This window comes from Chenopodium quinoa, unplaced genomic scaffold (genome assembly GCF_001683475.1).
Source record: "Chenopodium quinoa cultivar QQ74 unplaced genomic scaffold, ASM168347v1, whole genome shotgun sequence".
NCBI lineage: Eukaryota > Viridiplantae > Streptophyta > Magnoliopsida > Caryophyllales > Amaranthaceae > Chenopodium > Chenopodium quinoa.
In genome coordinates, this window is record NW_018742616.1 from 1,883,976 (window position 1) to 1,902,312 (window position 18,337).

Genomic DNA, 18,337 nt, shown 5'->3' on the forward strand with positions numbered 1-18,337 from the left:
AATATAAATATTGAATATACAAAATTATAAAACATAAATATTCAACTTATAATTATAAAATTCATAACTTAATAACTTATAAGTTATAACCTTATAAAACTTATAATTATAATTTTATAACTTATATAAGTTATAATGTTGTCACTTTAAAAAAAAAAAAAAAAAAAAAAAAAAAAAATGGAAACTGCCACCAGCCCGCAGGCCGGCACGTGGCCGGCACGGCACGAGCCCGCCAGGCACGAGGGCCGTGCCAGGCCGTGGGCTGGCCTGTGAGAATGGCCGGCACGGCACGGCACGAATTCCTGGGCACGCCGGCACGACCCGCGACGGCACGGCCCGACACGATGCCCAGGTTTAGCTATATGAAGTAGCGGTGCTAAAGACCGCTACTTAAAGTAGCGATTTTAGTATGTGATAAACAAAATTTGTCTATCACAGATATTAACCGGCCAGCCTCAAAATTTATTGTGTATTCATAAACGGGTAAAAATAAAACAGTAGAAGAAAATTGAGAGCTTTGCAGAGGGAGGAGAGAGAAAAAGGAAGGCGAAGCAATGGCGTCGAAAATAGAATCACCGCCATATCCAAGTGCTGCTAAAATCTCCGATTCTTCATGCTTCCCTCAATACACTGCTTCTCTTAAGTGTAAGCTCTTACCTTTTCCTCCTATTTTCTATTATGTTATTGCGATGTTTTTCCAGATTTTTAAATCCCTAGTTCATAGCTAAATTGGGTAATCTTTCATTAATTTTTTTCCAAACATATTTGCAAAATCATTCATGTATGTGTATTTAGCTTAAGGGTTTTAATGAAAAACTTCGATAGATAAATGATCATTAGATGATTTTTTCCCTGTAATTTCTAAGAAACCCTTGAAAATTAATCTTCATGATTTTGTGAACAGATTTTATGTTCCATTTATGTAGTTTTGATGATGAAATTGACGAGATTTGTGGGATTTTGCTTGTGATTATAGTTTAAGATTTTGGATTATATAAAGTTGTTGAATTTGCCTTCTTAATGAATAGGTTTAGAGCAAAATAACTCAGAAAAGAGCAAATGTCAAGAATTCTTTGATGATTACAAGGAATGCAAGAAGAAGGAGGTAAGCAATATTAATACCCTATTTTTATTTTTATGTTTACTAATTATGTGTATTTATTTATAAAGGCTGATTGCTGAAAAATGCATATTACATGTAATGCACATTAAATTGTTGCTAAATCTGTTTTCTTCTTGAGATTATTTTGGTGCACTTGTCTTAAATTGGAGAATTTTGGTGAATCTGCCTTCGAAATTGAGACTTAGAAGGCGGTATTGGCAGAAACGGATATATTTTTGGCGAACCTTTTATGTGTTTTAAGTTTCCTTGGTTGAATTGGGGAAATTTGTTTGCATTTCAGTTTTTCAAAAAGTAGATAAGATCAACGATGCATTACCCTAGCTAACACGACTTGCCATTGTCTGTGTTGTGGCCATGTCCATTTCACTGAACTTATCCCAGTATTAATTTAGAAATTGATGAAAATAAGAGGTATTAAAGTTATTGAACATATTGTGTGTTAGAAAGCAGAACGCACCCCATGCACCTGACTCCAACATCCCCAAATTAATTCTCCAAAACCGCAGACCCTACTCGTTCGCCTCCTAGCTCTGCATCTGGCCACCGGCGATCTGAGTGGGCTGGTCCTCCTCCTCGGTCGCCGGCAAGCCCTTTCCTGATAGAGTCATGCCAGAGACGGAGCCCAGAGGTCCGTTTTCCCCCCTGTTGTTTCTTTGTTTAGTTTTGGGTTTTTGGTTGCCGTGGTCGCGGAAGGTGGAGTTTCGTTCTCAGTGGTTGCTGCCTTGCCATTGGTTGAGGGTCCGGTCACTGCCCCTACTGCTTTACAATTTGTGTGTCTTCCTTTCTTTGTACTATTCTTGGTTTGCCAGTAGTGGTTTACAATTTGAGGGTCCGAACTTCGTTTCTTTTGTCGTTTTTTGGTGATATTCTTTCGTGAGTCTTCCTAATTATTTTGTGTAAGGTGATCTCTAAGAAACTTTCTTCTGTTTTTTTGGGTCTCATCACCGCTTTGTCGCTTGTTTTCTAGCGTGGGTTATCAAGGGTTTCGGTTTTTTGTTTGTTGTTTTCTCTTCCTTCTATTTGTGGTGAAATGGATTGTCAAAAATTACCTAGAGCCCTTATGGTCACTCACTTGAACAATGATTATGACGAAAGCATTGTCGACTTTGCTAAAAACAATTGTCCCCGTAACATCCTTAATCAAGCAAAGGGCTTGAAGGAGGAGGGCAATACTCACTTCAAAAAAGGTGAAGTCGTTCTTGCTGGGGCTAAGTATGACATAGGGTTGAAACTTTTGTGCTTTTATCTGCCAAGAAATGAAGATGATTGTGTTTTTCTATGGAATCTTGTCATATCCTTTGAGTTAAATCTTGCAGCTTTCGCCCTAGAAGTCTAATGAACAAACTAAGGAGCTTTGCTCGAGTCGTTATGCTTGATGGTAACAATAATAAAGCCCTGTACATAAGGGCTTTAGCCGAAACCAAGCTCTATCCACTTGAAGAGGCCCATGAAGACCTTGGCAAAGTAGCTAAGGCTGAGTCTAAAAATCAGGACATCTTTCGTGAGATGGAGAAGGTGGAGGAGTTAAGAAGTAGAGCTAGCAAGATCAAGGGCAAGAGGAGTACTGAGGATTCAGACTTGTCTTACACCATCTTCAACAAAAAGGGGAAGATCAGCAACACCTCCGTCTGTCTAGATTATAGATTCTAACATGTTGCCTAGTAGCGATGTTTAGAGTGATGTAACGGCCTTATCCACCATGGATGCTGCTAATGAGATGTTGGTAGAGAGCTTATCACTACATCCAATGAGTTTACCCCTTTGGAAAAGGGGGACGATGATGCTACTAAGCCTTCCAAACAACCAAGATTTTAGACAAGCTAAGGACGAGGGATTGACTCACGAGAAGTAATCAGTCCCTTAAGATTTTCGATTTATCTTATTCGGATCTTAGTCAAGGGAAAACCTTGAGTTTCTTCAAACATTCTGCTATTTCATGGATGACTGTATGTGTGAAGGAAAAGACCACTATGATGGGCATTCTGAATCTCATAAGGCAAAGGAATCCAAAGTTCCTGAAACCTTTCTCGTGCCCACTAGGATGGTGGGTCCTAAAAAGAGGTGTCAATAGAAAGGGCCAAAAGAAAAAGGCCAAACGATCCCGATCCTAGGAAACCGGTGTTCTTGAGAAGTTAGATGTTCATATACTTACTAGCCTAACTTCTTGCGGCAATGAGGGCTCAACGATTGGGGAGGGGAGCGAGATACCTGGGAGAGATTTAACTACCACTGATATCGATGAAGTGGAATCTGTAGGTTCTAATGACGAAGACCCCATGACTGTTGAACCCGACCATGTGCAGTCCTCTCCACCACTCTCTACCTTCATGTTCTATGCCACGTCAAGAAAAAATGGAAGGTTAATCAGGTAAAAGGTACAAGGTATTCTAGTCGTCGTTTTTACAGGATCAAGAAACGCAAGGGAACAAGTTTGGAACAATTTAGGGCTATTTCTGGCGATGGACCTTCTCAACCCCCTTATTTGCTTTGTCCCAATCCCCTTTATAGTTCTTGTATTAGTTGGATTTAGAGGTTTAAATTTTCTCGTTGTAGTCTTGAGTCAGTTGGGAGCTAGGCTCCTTTTTGGACCATTGTAAAAAAAAAAAAAAAAAAAAAAAAAAAAAAAAAAAAAAAAAAAAAAAGGGATTTCTTTAGTCACTGCATTGTATTGGGTGATCACATTTTATTCAATTTTGTTCAATGCGCATGGTGACATGGTTTGACACTCAAAGCTTATTATTTTTTTTTCCTTTGCAGAGAGAAGCACGATTGGAACGCAACCGACACCGCTCTCTCTTCTCATAGTTCCCCAGGACAGGCTGCTTTGAAAAGGTTCTGCTTTGATAAAGAAAAATTGAGATAGATTTGTTGCTTTGAAGTGCACTTTGGTTCTGAAATAATACGAGTATTTCATTAGCTTGGAAAAGCTTTGTCATATGCCGAGTTACTTGTATATGTATGCACTCTTACAGCTTACTTCCTCAGACTTGGGCATTTGCTCTTTATTTTTATTAGCCTTGATAATATTAGGACCCCATAGATTTTAAGATGCGAATTTTGTAGTGCCGAGTAAGAATCTTCCTTTCATAATACATATACTAATTCATTGCAAATTTTGAATATTTCACTCAATGTGGTGGTCAATAGTTTGCTGAAACATGGACAACCTGTTGCTGTGACTTTAACTGGGAAGAAAGTTGGCTAACCTCATAGCAATATACAGAGTCCCTAATCAATTGACTCATTAATCTGTCTTTATCTCTTGTTTATTGTGATATATACTCGTAGTATGAACATAACCTCTTTGCTGTTGCTGGGTTAAAAGTTTACAACTTTGCAAGTCTGAGCCTCTAGATGGCTATGTCCCAATATGCTGGATTTTCTTTGTAGGCACTTTCAGGGGAATTATATTATTGTTGTACACAAAGAATAAAATTCTTGCCCTTTGTAGGAGTTTAATTTCATGTTCAGGTCGAGTTAAACTCCTTCAGGTTCAAGAACCAGCTTTAGTTACAGTACTTTGCTGATATTCTGGCAAAAAGTGAAAATGAGAGAGTAAGATCACTCAAATTCTAAGTGGTAATGTCAGTAAAGGGTGAAAACAAACCACTTTTACATTCCTCTGATCAACAGGATTTCGAGTCCTCTCTCCCCAAACTTCAAGCACCTCAGGCTCAATCTCAAGCTCAAGCCTGCCATAAACATCAAGCAGTAATGGTGCTGTGTTAGCAGATGTTTCATGACCGGGCAAAATCTATGGTACTCATCTGCAAGTTTTCTTGATCAAATTACAGGGCAAGGTCTTCCTTATTGCTGCTTCTGATCTTATTGCCTTTTCAAGTTTTTCTTGTAAAATAGCCATCTCATGTATCATCCTTTTCTTTCCAAGTTTCTATAGCAACACGTAACATACAGTATATTCATAATATCTGAACTATATGTTCATTCCAAACCACAAATCCACAATGCATGTCATAGTCCCACCATGATATGATTTTCGATTACTTAACAAAGAATTTGGGGAAAGATGAACAACTTTTGTTTGTAACAGTTATAACTTCAAGTTTCTTGGGGACATGGTGCAACAGAATTTACAATTCTTGCAAGTACACGGTATATTCATTATATTCAGAGTTGAGAAAACAAGATTGTTCAATCTTAATTTCATACTTCTTACTATACTAATTCAAAGTCTTTCTTAAAAAAAAAATAAAAAAATTTGACTTCTCACAGATAGAAAAATTGAAACAGGCCAATAATTGAGTTACAACCAAATTGAAACATATCAACATAAAAAGAACAATCTTTTTGAAACAAAGGATGTATTAAAGTTTGACTATTGTTATTGAAATGTACACAAATTCATGATATGAAATTTGTGCTTTAAGGAGTGTTTGGGGTAGACTTTGTTTATTGCTAAGGCTTCTTCTCACTGATTATAATGAAAAAATAGTAGCTAATAGCAAACTATGGCTTTCGCCTACAGTCCTACACCATGGCTAAAATCTAGTATCAAAGAAGGTGAGAAAATACTGAGTTTGCAAAACCTGAACCATTCAAGCGCTGCTTAGGAGGAGTTTAATTCCATGCTCAGGATCTATTACTAGCCTAAACACGGGGCTGTGCTGATAACCTGGTGAAAGCGAAAAGCTAAACTTGGACAAAATGAGAGATAAGATCACTTTGAGCTCCATCACGGCGAAATTTTGGCCAAGACACACACGAGCTCCGTAAATGGTATGTAAGCTTGCGGGACTTTGCATGCTGCTGCAATTCCATTTGCAAATCTTTCAGGGTGAAATTCTTTTGCGTCTGCCCCCCATAGATCTGGATTCTGGTGCAACATTGCTATTGGAACTTGAATTTCGAGTCCTTTTGGAACTTGAATCTCTTTTAGCCTGGCATCTTGTAGAGCTGTTCTTACAGAAAATACTCCTGGTGGGTACAGACGAAGCGTCTCTTGGATAATCGTTGTCAACTGCCAAAAGAAAGTTCAGGGTTACAGAAAGGAGTATTGCAGAGCATAAAATATACATGCAGTGCTCACAAAAATTTGTATGGTTTGCCTAAAACTTTAAATATCATTCAATAATTGGGACTTCTTTATCATAGCCAATGTTTCTAATGCTTACTCCATATTTGAAGTTAATATAGTGAATAGTCTAAAGTTCGATTCCATTTTAAGATCCAAGCACCATAATATTCACAATTCAACATGTCAAAACAGACATACTATAACACTAAACAGCGTTAACCAGTAATACCATATACCAAACTAGAGATATTAGAATCTCAACCTCCACATACACCCTCTTTCTATAGTAGATGAAGTTGGCAAACTACACTTTTGAGGAGCTATTTGATGTGAAATCAATAATTTTTTTTATATTTTTTTTGGTGTTTAGAGAGCCACAAGGGCGGGTGATAAGAATCGATCCCATGATCTCCTAGAACCGGGAGACAGCTCAATCACTTCAGCTATCCCTTACTCTCTAGTCTCTATGAAATCAAGATTTATTGTACAATCTATTAACGAAATGACAATCGTATTGATAAAATAAAAATGTATACATACCACTTTCATATGTCTCAGACTGTCAGCGGTTATAATTCCATCTTTACAAGCTTCAAGTGCCTCAGCTCGAGCCCGAGCCTGCCAATCAGGGTACACAGCCAGTAACATTAAGCTCCATGCTGCTGTAGCAGCAGTTGTTTCCTGACCAGCAAAATATATATTCTTGCAATTGTCTACGATGAGCTTCTCATGGCTCTTATCATACATTTTGAAGGGAACGTCATCCTGTTCACCACATTTTCTAGCACCTTCAAGTATCTTTTGTAAGAAGTCCGTCTCACGTTCAGCTCCCATTCGTTCTTTGACAACCTTTAATATCATTGAATCGATTTCTTTCTCTAGTCTCTTTATCTCCCGATTGGTCTTGGTTGGCATATACCTGCATATATATATAGAATACAACAATCAAGTTTCATCTCCTTATCGAGCTTCTATTGTGATAAGATCAGTATTTACCTTGAAAAGGGAATCCCAACATACAGATTTTTACTCATTAGCTTTTGAAGCTCCCTGAGCTTTGAGAATATGTCTTTCCCCTTAGAGTAGCTGCTCCCAAATGCAGTTTTTGAAATTATATCAGCTGACAAACTTTTCATGTCTTCATCAATCGCAATCTCTGCTGTTCCACCACTTTTGCTTACTCTATCTTCCCAAGAACTCAACATCGAGGTTGTCGCTTCCACCATCAAACCATACATTCCCTGCACACATTTCATGTCAGTTAAGGTAAATCATATTTAGCCTTACGACACCATTGTCAATTATGTACAACGAGTTTGTAACTTGTACATAGTATTACATAATAAAGCCTGCTTGAGGACAACTCAAACAGTTATGATACTGCTTAATTGTTTAGAGCCCTTGTCGCGCCAAAGATTAAACTAAACTGCTAAATCCTCTGGCAGCCACTCCTACTCCTCGGTCGAAGAGAAAGCTGTCAGCTTCTGCTTCCAAGGACGACCAGTCGTTTATCCAAGAAAAACTCAGGAGAAATGAGTTTCCTTTGATAAGACCAAAAGGAACCACTAGAGGAGATAACACCTTGACCAAGCAAAGGACCGCGATCCTTTGACAAATACGAAGGCTTTCCTAAATCCACAGAGCTGCATTGGACTATATCAATCACAACATTAGGGTCTGTTACGCACAACATCTGCATCCTTCCAGTTGAATATGTGAACGATGGTCCTGCTCCACCAAATTCATTGTTCCAATTTACCCAAAGTAAAAGAGAGGCACAATAGTAAAAGCTATCAGTTGTTTGCATTGTAAATTTGTAATTAAGATAGACACATGGTACATATAGTAATCAATCATGTGGTTTTAAATTTTATGAAAACGGTCTTTCGGGTTTGGGTCAGCCCAATGAGTTAAGGAATTTTAAAAGAACCATGATAAATATTACCAAAAAAAAAAAAAAAAAAAAAAAAAGTGCGATAAATATAACTGTATCTCAAAATTGTGTACTCCATACTTCATTTGTATAATTTAGTTGACATGTATCCTTTACATGTTTGGCAATGCAAAGTTTGACAATAATATCTCTAGTTATCAATAAGTACAATCATAAAAAGAATATGTATTTAGACGGCTTTAACAAGATCCACATGATTGTGTTATATTCCCATTTATTCTCCCCCTAAATCACACTAATTAGTCAAAATATAATTTGTGAATAATGTTAAAATCCAATGGTGTCAACTAAAAAAATAACGAAGAAGGTACCCTGTATATCATGTATGTATTCGTACAATAAAAACATATTTCCTCTGTTCCACAAATATTGCAACAAGGATGAAATTACGCATCTCAAAGCACATTTTATTGGCTAAATATCTATAATTATGTAAGAGTAAAAATTATAAAAAGTTGATATCGTGAAAGTATTTTACGAGACGAATCTAACAAGACTCCAAATGACTACATTTTACATAACGTATAAATCATAATATGTGGTCAAACAAACGTGATGAATAGTGTAAAATTTCAGTTGTTGCAATATTACTAGAATGAAGGAAGTATTTATTTATAATAAATCCACCATAAAGTCCAACAAAACAATGTTAAACCCATTAATCATAACATTCAAAGGTATTTTGTCCAAAATAGTCCTAACAATCTCATTCTATTGCTATTAATACGATAATTCTTGGTTCGGTCAGGCCAAAACAAGACGGGTCAAGTTTGACACTTTATTTTTCGGGGTTTTCGAACACAATAAAACAAATTCATGAACACATTACTACAATTTCTGTACCTCAAAAACAATCATAGTATATGCATTCATAGAGTAAAACCAACCAAAATTACCAAAATCATCATATAATAGTGCAAATTAGTATAAAACAAAAATGAATTAAAGAGAGAGAAAAAAAGGGTGTTACCGTATAAAGATTGCCATTTATAAAGGTGAGGACCTCTAATTTGGATAATTTAAATTCATGATTAACTTCAATATCACATGCATTAGCATAAGATGGTAAATTAATTTGAGATTTAATTTGGATAATTTCTGGGATGTTACCCAACAATATAGAAGAAGGTGGAGGACCTCTAATTCCTTGATTTTGCAACTTTAACCTTAATAACTTAGGCTACAAAACTAGCTTAACATAGATGTAACCAATTAACACTATAATCACCCTAATAATTGCTGACATTAGAGCTTCCATTATCTTTTCTTTTTTCTTTCTTTTTTTTTTTTTTTTTTTTTTTTTTTGTGTTTAATTTTTAACAAGAAACTAAAAGAGAATTTCGATTTTTACTTTGGTTTTCTCTCTCACTGATAAACTGATTACATAGTTTTCTTTACAATGGATTGTGTTGTTGTGTGGGAGAATCTTAGCCTTACACGTGCTCCATTAATTTTGATTTAGGTTTCTTTTCTAAGGTTGACTTAATATACTTCCTCTATCTCAGAATAATTTCGATCATATTTTTTTTTTTTTTTTACAGAATAGCTTATTTTAAAAACACATGTTATCATATAATATTTTATTAAATGTTAGTAAAACGAAGTTGTATAATATCAACTTTTTTTAATAGGATTAAAATAGTGCATTGACATGTGTATCAAATTTAAGATATGGGAGAAATATTACTATTTTTGTTGAGTTGGTATTTATTTTTCACAAAAATATGAAGGGTTTAATTTGCTGAGTTATTTAGAGTAATAATCATTCAATACTATCTTTATGATGAAAAATGTTTGGTAATAAATCAATCTGTGCAAATTATGGAGGTTTATTACCATTTTTTATCCAGACTTTATCATTGCATTGATAAGATTTGATAATTTGACATCTATCCTTTTGTTCAGAATTAATTGTTGGTTTATAAGTGTATAACCTTTTATATTTCTTTTATGAAGTTGTTGGAAACATGTTGTGAGTCTAATAATATTTGTTTATATCAATAAATAAATAAGTAAATCCAATTATATTAGAGCATAGGACTAGAAAAAAAAATCCCTAGAAATTATAAAAACAATTCATAGCTAGAACGGAGAGAATATGAAGCATTATCACTTGATAGAAACTATCCAATGGCCCAAAGCCTACATTGGTATAATCACTACCGCATAAAATGTCTTCTTGGATTGAAATAACTTCCATTACTCATAATAAGTTCATATTAGTTTATACTAACGTATATTTATGTAAGTTTAGCTAAAAGAAAAATCAAAAGAATAAAATTCACCTCTAATTCAATGACTAATTATCTCTTCATCTAACACCTTGTAATGTGTTTTCAACAAAAGCACGCTCATGTTTATCAAGTATATAACAATACTCCGTAGATGTTAACTAGGGAGTAGGGAGCTAGCAAGATTTTTATTTAAAATCAACTACACACTTTTTTTGTTAGTAAAAAAAAAAAAAAAAACTATTAGGGAAACAACAACTTTTTAGTGCGGCAGGTCACACCGTGTGACAAGAATTACTCGAGTTTTTTTTATTAGGGATTACCCGAGTTTATTTTGTTAGGGGTTACCCGAGTTATTTAGTTAGGGGTTACTCGAGTTACTCGGTTAGGGGTTACTTGAGGGGTTCGGACAGGGGTTACTTGAGGGGTTCGGACAGGGGTTACTTGAGGGGTTCGGACAGGAATTACTTGAGCACACTCGTGGTTCCGGTTGAACCATTTCTCCTGGGATTACCTCCTCAGAGTCAATTCATTTCTACATCCACAGCTTGCAAGCTTTGATGAATTCCATTCCCCGGAGAATTTTCTGGTGTCCGTTTGAATTTTTTATTAGATCGCCTCATCAAGTCTACTTCCTCAGTCGAAAGCTAATTTTTTCTCCTTTCGCTCTCCATTTTTTCTATACCTAATAATGAGGGTTCTTATGTATGTCTTATCTTGCAACAAATTGATGTTAAATGCGAGGAATTTGATCGACAATTTCATGATGATATTAGTAATTAACGAGGTTGTCGTACGGTACGGTTGTCCTACCATTTTTAGCTTGGTTTTACTCTCTCCTAAATTTTTAGTGATTCGTGTGTTGGGTGGAGTGGATGAGAGATTTGGAGTGGAGATGGGGGAGTGCGGTGGGAGTGTTTAGAGGTAAGCGAATTTTTGAGTGAAGGAATATGTAAAGATGAAGGTCGTCTCACCCATGGTTGGGTGCCGCACCCAATATTTTGTGTAATGAAAAATGGTAAGAAAATAATTTATATAGATAATACTTCATACTTATCGTGTTGCTTGCTTCAAGATAATACTTCATACTTATCGTGTGGCTACTTATAAAAACATAAACTTAAGAGAACAAACATATATTTACTTGTTAAAACCTTTTAACTCGTTCGTTTTATGTGTTTTAAAACCTACTCCGTATAAAAAAATTTCAATATAATAATACCATACGGAGTATATGGCAAGTTTTGGATAAAGACAAATAAATTTAGATTTTCAATAGATGCTTGATTGTGTAATTAAGTAATTAGTAGTACTCCGTATATGTCTTTTTATAATCTCAATTCCATTAATTAAAATATAAATATAACTCAAAATATGCTTTAAACCAAGTTTATACTTCGTATATCACAATTCTCATATAAATGAAAATGTAAGGAATACAACATTACATACACTATTACTCCAGTTTTTATTTTTATTTTTTTGCATAATTTTAGCAACTCGTTTAATATATTAGCAACTCGTTTAATCACACACTCACATGCAAATAACGTAGACAAGATTCGATTTCATATTTATAAGTACCATTTCAAATCTTAACCAATTAACAACTATAATTAACATCCATATACATTATCCATAAATTTAAAGTCTTCGAAACATCAATTAATGATGTGATACAACACATAATTTGTATAAAAAAATTTGTGTAAATGAATTGGAAAGAAATTGAGATTAGTCCATTAGATTTGAAAAGAATGGAAAATTAAGGAAAGAGAGAGTAAAGGAGCAAAGGCAACAAAAGAGGAGTTTGGCTTGCTCTCTCATCATCATCGTCACCATCTTCATCATCATAATAATAATCATCAACCCTTCAAAATTTCCCAGATTTTTTCACCCCCGATTTCTTCAACAATGCCCTAATTTCTCAAAAATCTCCAAAAAATCAAAATCATGTCCACCATTTTCAATTTCTAAGCTCATACCCCTCTTTCTCTTTCCTAAACTCCAATTTCAAATTCGAATTTTGGGGGCGAAAATCATGCATAGAGAAAGAGGTAACGTCGGAGGTGGGTCGTCGAAGTCGTCGGAAATCGGAACTATTGATCGGAAACGTATCAATGATGTGTTGGATAAGCATCTCGATCGAAGCTCAGCTTCAACTTCGAGGGGATTGAGCACTAACCCTAAGGATAAAGAATTTAGGGTTTCTGCGCCTTCGACTTCTACCGGAAAAACGCCGCCTGATTACTCTGGGTTGGATAATTCTAAGAATCGCTCTGATGGTTGGTAACACTTTCTAAATTTAGCTCCAGAAATTTGGATTGGGGGTGAATTTTTTGTTGCATGTGTGTGTTTGGTTGTGGATTTTGGCTCATTTTGCGAATTAGGGTTCTTGTGGTGTAATTTTGTTGTTTATTTCTGTGAATTTGAGCTCATACTGAGCTTTTTATGCACTTGAGCTTAGCTGATTTGGAGCTGCAATTTTGTGTGTTATATTGTTGTCGAATTTGATTGATAATTATTGATGTTAGTATATTTGATGAAGATTGAGTAATGGGAATTAGGCAGGTTTAGTAATTTGTTTGATTGGGCTGACAGAGGTGGTGGAGTGTATGCCTTGAAGTTATGTAAACCTTACATTTAGGTTTTTCATGATTATGAGTACTTAGGTACGAAGTATTAGTAGCTCGTATTTTGGTGCCAGAAGTTTTTTTCTGTTTGGATGGAAAAAGGTTGTGTACATTAGTTTGTAATTGGAGTAGTGGCAAATCTGAATTGTTCCATTATGTAATCATGTAAGGATGTTACGAATTAAGGAGAGATTTCTTTCCTTTTTTGCTTTGTACCTCGTGAATAGTTGTAGCTGATTGTCGAAAATGAGGAAGGTATTCCCTTAACAATGTAGAGGAATGTGTGACTCTTTTGGGTTTGAATGCTCCAGCTGAGCTAAGATAAAGCAGCATAATAGAGTTGGGAGAATTGGGGCACGTGCACAGGCAAGTAGGGCTCTGTGCATGGTGGACGTTCTGTACTTTAGCACTGTGATGTTTTATGTTCCCTCATTATGATTGATAGAATTTGAGTTCAGAGAAAAGAATTAATCCTTCAACCTATTTCTTATTCTCTGTCCATTCAAGTCGGCCATTTAATGAAGGTTGATCCTTTGACTACTGTGCAATTACTCGTATAGTCAAAAGCTCAACATCCGTAGCATCTTGATGATTGAAGATGCTATTGAACATCTATGTAAGCTCTTCGCTATCTATTTAAATTAATCAGTATACACAATGCAGCAATGCACAGTTAGTTAACTTTGGGATAACCACAGGGAAGACTGCTTATTCAGAATTTGGCCCTGAAGCTGTATTTTGTTTTGCTTCTAAATATGCTTCAGGACATGCTTAAAGATACTTCAATTAATTTTACTCTGTTTACTTGAGTGCAAACCTCGGTGCATCAGGTCTTGCTGCAGTCCATGTATAACAGATTAACAGGATTGCATCTCATATGTGCAAAGTGCAAATAAATATATTGAGCTTTAAAACCCCACAGATTATTACTGGCTGCTGTCCAAATTGTAAATTTTTTTTTTTTTTTTTCTTTTCCTCTTAGCAATATGATTATGGAAATACTGGTTTGCCATACAAGTTATATTTTGTACTTTTGTTGGAAGTGTCTACCCACCCCACAAGGGTATTATACAGTGAGCTACCTGCAGTCCCCTGCACACAGCACACTGTACATGTGCATATTGGCTAACTTGAACTTTTAGCTTCTTGATAAGCCCTGAATTTGAGTTGTTTTGAGTTTATAGATCATCATATTTACTACCTGGTCTAATTTTCCTTGAATTTCTAAGGTGATCCTTTTCATTCTTTATTTTCCTGATATTCCAATTCTAGCTCTAGCTTGTTTTTCACATTTATGAAGTTTTATTAATTGTTTGATCTGATTATGTTAACCTTGTTGATAGATATGGAGTCAGGATTATGTGCTTGAAATCATGTCTTCTGATAATTCATACTTTTCTTCATTGTAGAGGAGTCTGAAACTGACAGTGAAGAGTCAGATGTTAGTGGTTCTGATGGGGAGGATACATCATGGATTTCATGGTTTTGCAATTTGCGAGGGAATGAATTTTTCTGCGAGGTTGATGACGATTACATCCAAGATGACTTCAATCTTTGTGGATTAAGCGGCCAAGTTCCTTATTATGATTATGCTCTTGACCTCATTTTGGATGTTGAATCTTCTCATGGTATGTGTTTCCCTCCTATTCTTTTTTCCCCTCTTTTTTGAGTGCTTTAACTGCTTTTCTAGATATTTATTCATTTCAATGCTTGCTACATGTCTTTTATGATATCTCCAAACAACTTGGTCTCTACTCACTTGCCTAAAAGAATAGTTCTTGCCTTAGAAATAAGGAACACTGTTTTATAATTCTATTGATGTAAATCTTTTTTGCTTATATGCATGCCTTGGTTAGTAATTATTTTTCCTTAGTAGATACTTTCCGGAGACATAAAAGCCATCTGTTTAAGCATGAGAATTTGAGTAGTAGCAAAATTAAACTCAAGACGCATCTTTCATTTTTTTGTTCTTTTCTTTTTTGGAAGAGGTGATTTATTTCAGTTATTTGTCTTTATAACTTGCTACTCTCCCCCGTGATTTTAGAAATATATTCACTTGGGTTTAGTGACCACAATGTGTCAAGCAGCCCAAAATAAAATTTATCACTAGGTGGTGGCCTGCCTTCCTGGTCATCCTGGACCTATCTCACTGCACAGAACATGCAGCAAATATTGTTATTATGAGATTTCTTCTACAAGAAAATGTGTTGTCAATCAATGATAATGTGATGCAAGGAACTAGGAAAGTCATTCTTGGTGAGGTTGCACCACTGCGCCACTAAAACTTTTCTGTCAACTTTATGCTAAGAAAGTGAATTTAGATATGCGTGGGAATGGTTTTTATTATTATTATTTTTTTTTTTGGGATACATGTGTAGCAATTGTTTAGGACTATATTTCTAGGTAGACCTTTGTCCTGGAACACTTTACATACTGCAGTACCGCACCCCTTTTCCCATAGTTTTTAAATCCCTTTTCTCAGGCCACTTACTTGCCTGTTATTATGAGGGGGGGGGGGGGGAGGATTATCACGATTTGTACTTCTTTGATGAAAGCCATCATTTAGAGACAATTATATGTCTTAGCTCTGCCACTTTTTAGAGTCAAATACACTGCATGAGTTCTGTCCGTGACTTTATGTGTCTAGTCTGAAGGATGCTATATTAAGCTCAATTTGGCTCCTCTGTGATTTGCTCCTGATCTTGATCAGTGTCACTATGACATCTTCTAGGTGATATGTTTACGGAGGAACAGAATGAGTTGATAGAATCTGCAGCAGAAATGCTTTATGGCCTTATTCATGTCCGATACATCTTGACTACTAAAGGAATGGCTGCTATGGTAAGTTTTTTTCTTCTCTGTTAGGTTGCTCCACTACCATTATCTTCCTTTTGAAGGATACTTTTGTAATTTTTTTATGTGAATTATTGTGCAATCTTCTACAGCTAGAGAAATACAAAAACTACGAATTTGGGCGTTGTCCTAGGGTTTATTGCTCTGGACAGCCTTGCCTTCCTGTTGGCCAATCCGACATTCCACGATCAAGCACTGTGAAGATCTATTGTCCAAAATGTGCAGACATCTATTATCCGCGATCCAAATATCAAGGCAGTATCCTTAATAGAGTGCAATCTATATGTGTCTTCTCTGTGTCATATTTGACTGTGTTAGTGTGCGATACTTGCCTTGACTTTTCTAGTTCTCTGTCCTACTAATTCTTTGAAATATGGCCAATATCCTTTTTTGAGGGGGAGGAACCTCGGGAAGGGGGGAGGGGGGGTCCAATAATTTTTTTGTGACTCGCCAGTGAATGACCTAATATATTGTCTTTTAAACATATGTGAATCGTTTTTCTTTTGCCTCTTTCCAAAATTCATAACCTCCAATTATAAAATAGTTTGCATGTTTAGTGTACTTAGGTTTGTATATTAATTTGTTAATTAGCCTCTTTCTGTTACGGAGAATATGACAATCATGTGCCTGCTAATTTGAATGTACCTTGCTTCATTATAAGTGTTTGCACACTTTATTGGCAGACATTGACAGGATTGGAATTTGGACTGATCAACAACTTGAATCCTATTCTTGACAAGCTCTCTATATATTGCAACTTATTTCTGGAAGTTAACTTCAATTTATCAGTTATAGACTTTGATTTGAATTATATGTGTGTATGTGTACATCTGTGTTTTCAAGTTTATGGCCAAAGTTAATGGTATTGATATTTTGGTATTCGGAGAATGTGAAGGCAAACTCCAGAATATGATGCATATAGGTTTTTCTTGTCTTGTCTTGAGATAAAAATCATTTACCTCTGCATGTCATATATCTATTAGCACTTCATCATAAGTAATCAAATCAATGTAATCTGGCAAGGAGATAATTGACATTCATTTGCTCCATTTTGGTTTCATGGCTTGTAATCTGGTATTATTCTACTACTATGTGCATACATTTTGTCTTGTTTGATCTTCATTTCTCTATGTGCTGTTTCCTTGACATTGAGAAGATATAGATGGTGCTTACTTTGGGACTACATTCCCTCACCTTTTTCTAATGACGTATGGTAACCTCAAGCCAACACAAGCAACTAGGAGTTATGTGCCAAGGATTTTCGGTTTCAAGGTGCACAAGCCTTGATATGTCAGCATTTCATGCTGCCTCTCACAATGCCGAAAAAACCACTGCTTAGCAGTGTTCCTCTTTTGTTCTTTTTTTGAGTACATATGCCTCAAATTTTCCAGGTAAAAACTGCAGTGGTTTTTACAAATTCACAAACAAACTTTTAGGGAAGAAGATCCATGTACAATGGCTAAAGCCACCTCGAAAGTTGTTAGTGACAGTATGCGTGTAATTTTATTCTTAAGTTTTATTGATAATCACTTAGTTTCACATTGGTTGTCTCTGAACTGTCTTCTTGTTACTACCCTTTTATCACATCATCCATTCTTATTTGGGAACTGGGACCATGGATTTCTACAGCGTAAATTGCCAATTTTACCGAAGTAGGGAAAATTGTTCATCTGTTTCCATAGATATGGAGTAGCTGTCTGGTTGCTCTAATTCGTGTATCTAAATGTGTTCTTGGAGTCTAGAAGTTAACTAACAGCGAGCAAGTGACAGCATTATGCAACTGATATGAACCTTACGCAGGGCTTCAGATGCATATGCTCATATTGCAAGAATGACCACCTCAGAATCGAAAATGAAACTTAAAAAAGCTGCATTGCCATGAATGTTGGTCAAAGGAAGAATGCTTGTTATGGAATGTGTCTAGCCTTTCAGAGCAAGACAACGTATGCTCGCAGCGTCATCTACACATCTTGCATTGTCCAAGTCCTGATTTCAGACCATTAGGTATCTCTTTATTATACAGTTGTGGTCTAAAATTAGCAATCGTTCCCAATGCACAAGTCATTAATTCAGTAAGAGTGTTTCATAAATCATAATCATCCTCGAGAATGAGTCAGACAGACAGTTTAATTGAACGCTCCTAGACTGATTATTTTTTGCTCAAATGATATTAATAATTAGTACTTGTTAAGTCTCACTTGGAGGCCATGACTTCAGTACTAACATGTGAAGAACACGTAACCTTACCGTCCCTTCACTGTCCTAATTCAGACGTATTTTCAGTTATGGAGTTGAAAGAGAGGGACTAATAGATAAATTTAGTCCTGTAATATTATATCAGATAGCCAAATTTTTAATATCTTGTTCTGGTGAATGGTGATCAAGCTGTAAGGTGCGTTAGATTTACTTTATTTTTTTTACTTATCTGAACTTATTAGGGATGATAAAATATAAAACCTATTCGTGGCCTTCGTGGGTCTTATCAACTTAAGGTTTTGGTTGATCTTC

The 18,337-nt window shown here is 35.7% G+C and overlaps 2 protein-coding genes and 1 pseudogene across 3 annotated transcripts; 2 read left to right on the forward strand and 1 right to left on the reverse strand.

Annotated features, from left to right (window-relative positions):
• The first annotated feature begins 473 nt into the window (after positions 1–473).
• Positions 474–4,367, forward strand: LOC110721560 (cytochrome c oxidase-assembly factor COX23, mitochondrial-like). Its single transcript, XM_021900736.1, has 3 exons — positions 474–645; positions 1,029–1,105; positions 3,881–4,367. The coding sequence occupies exons 1-3, from the start codon at positions 555–557 to the stop codon at positions 3,926–3,928; spliced, it is 216 nt and encodes a 71-aa protein (XP_021756428.1). The 5' UTR covers positions 474–554; the 3' UTR covers positions 3,929–4,367.
• Positions 4,368–5,398: 1,031 nt separating this feature from the next.
• Positions 5,399–9,968, reverse strand: LOC110721559 (annotated as a pseudogene).
• Positions 9,969–12,078: 2,110 nt separating this feature from the next.
• LOC110721561 (putative casein kinase II subunit beta-4) lies at positions 12,079–17,370 on the forward strand. 2 transcript variants are annotated; one of them, XM_021900738.1, is made up of 5 exons: positions 12,079–12,628; positions 14,386–14,604; positions 15,708–15,817; positions 15,922–16,087; positions 16,992–17,370. In XM_021900738.1, the coding sequence occupies exons 1-5, from the start codon at positions 12,385–12,387 to the stop codon at positions 17,114–17,116; spliced, it is 864 nt and encodes a 287-aa protein (XP_021756430.1). In that variant the 5' UTR covers positions 12,079–12,384; the 3' UTR covers positions 17,117–17,370. The 2 variants fall into 2 exon arrangements, with proteins under 2 accessions (XP_021756430.1, XP_021756429.1); XM_021900737.1 differs by having other exon boundaries at positions 12,083–12,628; positions 16,986–17,370.
• Positions 17,371–18,337: the final 967 nt, after the last annotated feature.

Excerpts from the sequence above, each read along its gene's own strand:
- LOC110721560 (XM_021900736.1), top strand. The coding sequence starts at position 555 with ATGGCGTCGAAAATAGAATCACCGCCATATCCAAGTGCTGCTAAAATC. Across the intron at positions 646-1,028 it reads ATACACTGCTTCTCTTAAGT|GTTTAGAGCAAAATAACTCA; the intron begins GTAAGCTCTTAC and ends CTTAATGAATAG. Across the intron at positions 1,106-3,880 it reads AGGAATGCAAGAAGAAGGAG|AGAGAAGCACGATTGGAACG; the intron begins GTAAGCAATATT and ends TTTCCTTTGCAG.
- LOC110721561 (XM_021900737.1), top strand. The coding sequence starts at position 12,385 with ATGCATAGAGAAAGAGGTAACGTCGGAGGTGGGTCGTCGAAGTCGTCG. Across the intron at positions 15,818-15,921 it reads CTAAAGGAATGGCTGCTATG|CTAGAGAAATACAAAAACTA; the intron begins GTAAGTTTTTTT and ends AATCTTCTACAG. Across the intron at positions 16,088-16,985 it reads GCGATCCAAATATCAAGGCA|ATATAGATGGTGCTTACTTT; the intron begins GTATCCTTAATA and ends GACATTGAGAAG.